At 35.5% G+C, this 8795-nt stretch overlaps 1 protein-coding gene across 1 annotated transcript; it reads right to left on the bottom strand.

Moving 5' to 3' along the window:
• Positions 1-2718: 2718 nt before the first annotated feature.
• Positions 2719-4759, bottom strand: LOC126689681 (cytosolic Fe-S cluster assembly factor NBP35-like). Its single transcript, XM_050384888.1, has 3 exons — positions 4717-4759; positions 4482-4583; positions 2719-3647 (listed from the first exon to the last, which is right to left on the bottom strand). Exons 1-3 carry the CDS (start codon positions 4757-4759, stop codon positions 2719-2721), a joined length of 1074 nt encoding a protein of 357 aa, XP_050240845.1.
• Between the last annotated feature and the right edge of the window lie 4036 nt (positions 4760-8795).

The raw sequence follows: 8795 nt of genomic DNA, 5'->3' as shown, positions 1-8795 counted from the left end.
AAGCAACTCATGCAGCTAAGCGATATAGACACCACCACCACCACCACCAACACCAACAACAACAACAACAACAAGAGGAAGAAGCCGGAGATAGAAGAAGAGGTTGGTGAACGCAGGAGTGAAACAACTAGTTTAGTAAAGATTGAAGAGATCTCTAGTGATGAAGGAGAGGAGTATCGGCCAAATAAACAGAAATATCGGTCTCTTGCTAGTATTTACATGGCGACAAAACCGATGAATAATGATAGGTATGCGGGAAGAAAGTGATGAGGTCATAAAGAAGCTATAGATCCCTAATGGGGTTTTGACATAGCAGGCTAATCTAGTAATTAAGTTAGTGTTAATGTAAGGGTTTTTAATAATTTTCTTTTCTAAGAAAAATTATGAGACTGTTTCTTTGTTTGCTTGTTATTAATCTTAAGAATAGTTGAACTGTTTTGACAATTTATATAGTGTGTTGCATAGTTGGTGATGATGATAATGATGGGTATGATTCAATAGTTCTTTATTCTTCTTCTTTCCTCTCCATCCTGCTTTATTGATTATATATTTTCTCCTTTGTTGATTGTGCTTGAATTACTATCATTGTAGAGTGGGTTGGGTAATTGAAGCTTTTTATGTAAGCACTAATCAGAATTCAGTGAGAAAAGATCTAATTAGAATATTCTAGACAAGTATCTAGGCTCATGGGCAAGCTTGATTCAACTGGGAATGGTGATGATGAAAAGCTTTATTTTATGGAATTCAATTCCTTTGTTTACAATGGTAACTATATGAGTGTGTATGTGTACGCTTGCATATGTGTGTTTAAGAGAGAGAGATTTCACTGTTTGTGTGTGAGAGAGAGAGAAACCTCTCCAACTCCAGTGAAATTCTTTGTTTCAAATGATCAATATAGTATTATTGAAGAAAATTGTTATCGCAAAGATTCTGCAATGGTTTTCAACTAAGCTAATTCATGTTTATGTATGTTATTGCTTGCTATATAGTATATATCCCTTTCCCACACAAAGTGATCGATCTCCTTCCTCTCTATAGATATCATAATCTTCAACCTTTTCTCATTGCCTGCATGTTTATGTATATATACGTTAACATTCCTGCATGTGTGTATTGAGTTCAAAAGTAACGTAGCAATGTTCTTGTGCATCTTAACAATGTAACTTGTTCAAACTTCTTTACCTAAAACGGGTTTTCAAAAGGAACCTATGTAGTCCTTCGAATGAAGAAAATGCATTAAAAAAAGAGGGTATCCCCTTTGTATCTTTGTACATCAATAAGTATTTTCACCTGGTGGCTAGTATACTTTTTGCTCAAGACCGGTTTAGGAGAATTTTACATCTCCGTAATATTACTAAGCAAGTTGGCGGTTGGTAGATAAGTTAAACTGGATTATAAATAGCTTAAGAGGAATGATAGTTGCCTTGGTTTTAAGGTTTGTCTAGAATACTATTTTTTTATTATTTTAGGGAATGAGAGATATCTTAGCATCGATCAAAACTCAAACAAATTTTTTGAGTAAGTTGTTGGGATCGATTTTAATAATTTTGGATTTTTTTTTCTTTTTTTTTTATGCAGAAAAAAAAAATGACAAGAATGTTCAAACAAATTCTTCAATTTTGTTTGGCTTGTTAAAGACACTTGTGAACGATTTCTCTAGTCATTTTTTGGAAAGATCAACATTATGCTTAGTCTGTCTTACTAAATAACAACTTTAATTTTTTGAATAAGGTTGATTCTACACTACTCCCCAATCATTTTTAAGTGGAGTAAAGATTAAGCATTTTTTTCTTAGGTGTAATACACTAAATTTACTAATTAAATTCAAATGTACAACTGAATTGAATTTAATCACCCTTAAGAAAGATAACATTATTAATGTTTTATTGGTCAATTCATTAGTTGAATCAAATTTGAAAACATAATGTATTACACCTCATAAACTATATATTAGTTTTACGCTTTAGTGGATTCTATGTTTTGGATTATTACTCTATATGATGATAAGAGCAGTCATCATAAAACCAACGTCATAGATTGAAATTCTACAATATCTATCAAATAAAAAAAATTACCCTTTAAATGAATGTGTTAATGCACTTGACCCACCTTTGATCAATGCCTTAGATGATGAGTACAAATTCATTTGGTGCCCTAATGTCACTACGAAATAGGATTTTGTTAGTCTTGATATGGCAATGGACGCAAGAAAGGACGGTTTTTAGTCCTTCCTTTGAAACGGGGTGATGTGAAGATGTATGCATTCTTAGTTCTTAATTAGTAGCTTCAATTCCTCTCTAGTTACCCTCAGTTGGTCAGGAATTGATATTGGCCACTGGCCATTAAATACAACCCTCATAGGGTTAGGATGCAATTTGGCTTGAACCAAGATATCTCAGATGAGAATTCTGTTGTTTATGATCGAAACACCGTGATGCACCACCTGTCGGGAGATAAATTGTGGTTTTGATGTGCGAACAAATGCTTAGGGAGTATGCATCAGAGATAGATTATCCCTAAAAAGCATCATCACTTGTAAACATATCAAAGGCATATGCACAACGCCTGTTTAAGAAACCCCAGAGGTTAAGTATCATTACATTCACGTAGCAGCCATGTTTTGAACAAAGACATATTTAGTAATTCACACTAAAGAATCCGTGCTATAATTAAAAATAAAAAGGGGACAGAAAAACACAAACAAAAACACTAACTTGCCTATGCATTATCTAGCAACACTCTTAAGAATCCATTATTTTCAATCATTTTTTCTATGATGGTCTTCAGTGCAGGAGCGCCCACCCCGCATTTCTGATCAATGAAGCAGGATCTACCTTCTTCAGCTGCCTTGCAAAGTTGTGGATCCAATGGCACCTTCCCAAGAAGAGGCACACCCATTTCCCTACACATTTTTTCTGCACCACCACTGCTACTATCAAACACTTCACTGCAAGCAATCAAATCTTGAAGTTCTAGTGCTTTCTCTCTAAAATATTCCCTAACCCACTTCGAAACATCTATATGTTCACCTGTCTCTGTCATCCTCATAAACTTGAAATCCATCACTAGCTGGGACAAGCCGCTCATGTTCTCAACAACCCCAAGAACCTTAACACCAACCTTTTTGCATAAATTGATTTCTTTCCGCACATCAATCAAGGAGACTTGCTGTGGAGTGGTGACAATAATTGCACCATCTATTCCAGTAGCCCCAAGGCATTGAACAATTGAGATGTGCTCATCTGAGGTCCCGGGAGGAGAATCAAGAACCAAAAAATCAAGTTCATTCCAATACACTTCCTTCAGGAAATTCTTGATGAGCCCATTCTTGCGAGAACCCCTCCATATGATAGCTTCATCAGGATCAGGAAGCATGAATCTAATTGACATGACCCCAAGATTGGAATCAACATAGACAAGAGACCAGCCGAAGTTGCTCTGGCGGATGTCTTGACCTTCTAGGCCAAGCATCTTTAGGATGCTTGGGCCACAAATGTCAACATCAAGTAGACCTACCTGGAAGTCCGTGGCTGCTAGGGCGAATGACAGTTGAGCAGAGAATGTGCTCTTGCCAACTCCACCCTTCCCTGATAAAACAAGTATCTTATGCTTAACAGTAGCCATCCTTTCTGCAATAACAACCAAGTCTGTAGAAACAAGAGCGTATGGAACATTAAGACAAAAGGCATACCACATCTGTGACATAAAATATGTTCGCGGATTTAGCCACACTTTAAACATGTTATGCATCTGTGAAACGCCATCCTTGAATATTTAATCCATGCGTATACCATTCTTTTATTTCAGAGAGTGATGCTTTTTTTGGAATATTCACTTAGTTCTAATTGTGATTTTTTTTTTTTTTTTTGGCTAAGTGTATGTTTAAACAAATAGGTAAATCAAGTAATTTAATGCTCATCATCAGCAAACACCATATCAGGGTAAAGAAATAGAAGTTGGCACTGTGCCACATGCTTTCTATGGATATTAATATCAAGGGCTAACTAAAACCATGCTTAGCTGCCAGGATAAGAGAACTAACAATGCAGGGACTTAAATAAGTCACCTTTTCTAATCGAGCTCGCTCTACGCACCATCTCAATTCCCTCATTTTCTTTTCTAAGAGTAAGAAAAACCCTTCTATCTCCTTTGTGTTTTAACAGAAAATTTCCAAGATTTCTTTTATCCAACCACCACTTCTCATTGTCACACCTCTAAATAATTTGTCCAAAGTTGTCAAAAGTTCATTGTAGTGATTTCCTTTTCTTTCTACTAAGTAAATGGACAATTAATTACATAGTATTGCTTAATCATATACTAGCTTGGTATATAGGCAGCAAAACTTAACTAATGTAGGAAGATACCCATTACCCACAAACATAATAACCACCACAACAACATAAACAAAAAACAAAAACAAAAAAAAAAAAAAATGAAGAATTTTAGAGAACTGGGAAAAAAATGAAAGAAGAAGAGAGAACCTGGGTCAAGGCCTTTGGGGGCAGTAGCACAAGCTTCTTGATTAGGACAACCTTCACAAGCGTCAAATTTTCCTGCTGACTCTGATTGGGGACCAGGACAATCTGACATCAAACATAAACACATAAACAAAGTTTAAGAATGAATTTTAGAGGTTACCCAATTGACAAATCCCAACGATTATTTTTTGGAAGGTTTAAGGAGATGAAAATAAAACGAGGGAAAAAAAAATCTTACGCTCATTGGCATTTTCGGGAATTTCGCCGTTCTCCATAGTCATGACTTTTTTTGCTTCTACTTTTGCGATGCTATGGCCTATGACTATGAGAAAGTTGAGAGACCCAACAGGGAATGCGAATATATATATCTTCTAGTTGGGACTCTCTGGATGTTGAATCAAATCAATTCCCACCGTCAGATTGACGCGGAAAAATACAGTATACTAATTTCCAAGGGGTAACTTAGTAATTCTAATATTGAAGTTAGCAATATTTATACCCTAATTGTATCATGTAAACACCAAAAATAATAATAATAATAATGGATCATGCTAACAAGTGCCCTTAGGGCACTGATTAAGAATTCAGTTAAAGAAATTTTTGATATCACTTTTATGGGAAATGAAAAAAGCTGTCAAAACATTAATTGTTTTTTTTTTTCTCATAAAAATTTTCTTTAACTAGATTCTTAACAAGTGCCCTAAGGGCACTCGTTAGTATTTCCCAATAATAATTACCCCTGAAAAAATTGTATCATGTAAACCCTAGCCACCCTAAGAGCATCCCCATCAGTATGTGTAAAGTTGTGCAAAATGAAAAAAGTAACTGATTTTACACATTTTAAGCTAAAAAAACACCCACATCAGTGGGTGTAAAAGTTGTGCAAAAATGCACAATTGCTAAAGTAACCGTGCATATATGCACGGTTACTGTAGCATGTGCATTTAATATTTTAACAATTTTTTCTCTCTCTTGGTCTCTGTTACTCTCACTCTCACCTCACTCTCCGTGATCAACATCAAACCACTACCGCACCAAGAACTCGCCTAATCAACATCAAACCGACGACAGAGAATGATGAGAACTGGAAAAACAAAACATTAAGGCAAGTTGGGTCAGCTTCTTCCTTGGTCCTAGATTCTATTCTGGTTCTCAAATCTCAATCCTTCAAAGACCTTGCCATAACGTCTTCGCATCCCACCTTGCCATAACGTCTTCGCATCCCAGAACGGTCCAGTTTCGCATCCCAGAACGATGGTGTGTCGAGAAGTTGAGTGGGTGGGTAGGTGATGATTTGGGTTTCGGATTGAATAGGTTTCGGCTTGAATGGGTTTCTGATCTTGGGTTGGTTTGATCTTGAATGGTTCGCCGATCAGGTAGTAATGATGATGGTGGTTGGGTATAAGAGGGAGAGAGAGGCAGTGAAGAAAATAATAAAAAATGGTAAAAGAATGAATATTTTATTGAATAAATGTGTAGAATAGATAGACCAATGTGAGTGTTTTGTAAAATTAGATGTGTAAAATAGAAAAAAATAGATTTTTTTGTGCAAAATAGAAGGAAAATTTGCACCCACTAATGTGGATGCTCTAAGGATTTTGCTTTTCACACCTAAAGATTTCTAAGAGGAGTTGACGTCCACCCCCCACCCCACACCCCCACCCCCCCCCCCCTCTCTCGTCCTTTCTCCTGTTTAAGAGCATTCTCATTAAAGGTGCTAAAAATATTAAATGCTAGATTTTAGCATTTTTAGCACATTAAATGATAAAAATACACTTCCATCAAACATGCTAAATCTTAAAAAATTTAGCACTACAGTGAAGTGTTATCAATAACACCACTGTAGCTAGATTGTAAATAAAATAAAATAAAAAATTTGTTGGTTAGCTTCCAACAATTTACTGATGTGATGAAGTAAAAGGAACAATACACAGATCTAAAATTAAACAATAACACAAATAGATATAATAGGCAAAAGTAATAAACAAATATTGAATATAAATAATAAGAAATCTGCAAATAATTGAAGACTCACAGACCAGATACTTGAAAGGATGAACAATTGAGATCAAGTCTTGTGTTTTACACAATCTCCTTAAAGTAGATTTCGCCCCTCATACTTTCACTGTGGTGCTTTGAGACTCGTGGACGTCTGCCTCCCAGGATAAAATGATCTTTCAGTACGAAAACAAAGCACACAAGGTCATGCTCTGCGAACTACTCAATGCCTCTTTCTCTCTCTTTGACACAAAAATGAATGAACAAAAATCTCATTGGAAGAGTTTTCTTTGAGAAGTTCTTTTTCATGAATAAGGGACCATGAAACTATACGTAACTTAAAACTGAAACACTATTTCAGAGATAACTGCTATGCACAGACTAACTGACTCAATAATAAAATAATAAAATATTATTATTAATTGGATAAGTGGGCCTAGTCCACACATGCCTAAAGCCCAACCCAATATTCAGCCCAAAACTCATATTTTCTATTACTTCCAATGTGAGACTCAAGGATTTTCACCACTTATAATAACAACTTCAAGTGAACATAGAAAACATCAATTTCTTATTCACTCCATGCTATTTTTCCAACAAAATTTATATTCTCACCAACTCTCACTTCTCAATTCTCTCTTCTCTTTCCTCTCTCACTTCTCTCTTCTCTCTCCAACGGCTGTGGTCCGACGATGGTTGTGGGTCATGGGTCGTGGGCCTCTAACTGGCATGGGCATCAGCGTTGAGGGGAGATCGGCGTGGGTTAATTGCTTGGAGTTCGATGTGGGTCTCCGATCAGCGTGGGTCTAATCGATCCACCCAAAACACCTAGACTCCAAATCAGAACCCGGCAAAGACGCTAAATCCTGATGCCACCACTCAGTTTCACTGCCTGTCTTTGACCAATCAATTATGTTCTTCATAGGTCAGAGTTTGTGAAATTTTTGCTTCGTGGGTCTGAGTTTGTTCTTCATGGGTTTGAGTTTGTGAAATTTTTCCATTTATCATGGGTCTAGGTTTGTGAAATTTGTTCTTGGTGGTTCAACAGTTATGGGTTAGAGTTTGTGACTTGTTTGTGATTTGATTTTGGATTTGTGATTTGGTTTTGGGTTAAAGATTTGTTTGTGGTTTGATTTTGGGTTTGTGACTTGTTTGTGGTTTTGGTGGTTGGGGTTTAAGGTTGTGGGCAGTGGTGGTTGTGGTAGTGGGTGTGGGTTATGGTGGTAACAGGGGCGGCTTGATGTATTTGGGAGCCTAAGGCGAAAATTGATTATCTTGTTTTAAATGCAAAATTACTACTAATTAACATAAACTATGTAGAATTTTTTCTTTTTTTAGAAATTTTATAAACAGAAAAAATTTGACAAAATTTTTCATACTTGTTGATATAGTAGATTGATAATAGTATGTAAAAGAGTGGTGTTAGTGGTTGACTTAAATGAGAACTAGTAAAAGTTTGCTAACTAAACTCTTATTATTATTCTTATTTTTTTTTAAAGTACAACATTCACAATATTTTTTTACAACACATCCTAGGTTTTAAGTTACTTTTTTTTTCTCTTTGAAAATATCACTATAATTATTTTTTTGCCATCAATAACAAGTTGTAACAACCTACTACTTAGCATAATTGTAAAAATGTTGTAAAAAATATTGTGGACGTTGCATTTTTCTCTATTTTTTATTTGCTTTTCATCTAGTAAAAAAATATTATTTTATTTATTGATTATAAATAACCCTATTGCTTAAAATTTGGGGGTCTTTTTTTTACTTGGGGCCTTAGGCGATTGCATTTTTTGCTCCACTGTTCAGCCGACACTGGGTGGTAAGGGCAGTGGATTTCAGTTTTGCAATGGCTTGGGTTTTTTTATGGTGGGCGGTAACTTGGGTTTTCTGATAATGGTTGTGGCTGGCGGTGGCCATGAGTGATAGGTTGGGTGTTTTTGTTTGGGAGAAAAGATATACACAGAGAAAGAGAGAGGAAGAAAGAAAGAGAAAGAGATGCATTGACAATATAAAAGTAATAATAATAATAATAAGAAAAGTAATATTTTAATGAAGTGTTAAAAAATATAAGATGTTTGATGTTGGGTATAATATAAAGTGAAGTGTTAAAATAAATAAATAAATAAAAAAGTAGTGTTTTGAGTTGTTAAATGGGAATGCTCTAAGAAGCCAACCCATACGCATCCAGTTAAGCAAAATTTCACCACTAAAAGCACTACACTTTTATCCCATGATTCTTATTAAGGGCAGCGTAACTAGATGTTTGTTGGCCATTATGGGCATTACTGACTTGTCATGTAAGGGTCCTTATTG

Source organism: Quercus robur, chromosome 6 (genome assembly GCF_932294415.1).
Source record: "Quercus robur chromosome 6, dhQueRobu3.1, whole genome shotgun sequence".
Classification (NCBI taxonomy): Eukaryota; Viridiplantae; Streptophyta; class Magnoliopsida; order Fagales; family Fagaceae; genus Quercus; species Quercus robur.
Note: the sequence above shows the minus strand (reverse complement) of the source record. Positions and strands in the feature narration are given on the sequence as shown.

Excerpts from the sequence above, each read along its gene's own strand:
- LOC126689681 (XM_050384888.1), bottom strand. The coding sequence starts at position 4,759 with ATGACTATGGAGAACGGCGAAATTCCCGAAAATGCCAATGAGC. Across the intron at positions 4,584-4,716 it reads TCCCGAAAATGCCAATGAGC|ATTGTCCTGGTCCCCAATCA; the intron begins GTAAGATTTTTT and ends GTTTGATGTCAG. Across the intron at positions 3,648-4,481 it reads CCCCAAAGGCCTTGACCCAG|ACTTGGTTGTTATTGCAGAA; the intron begins GTTCTCTCTTCT and ends TTGTTTCTACAG.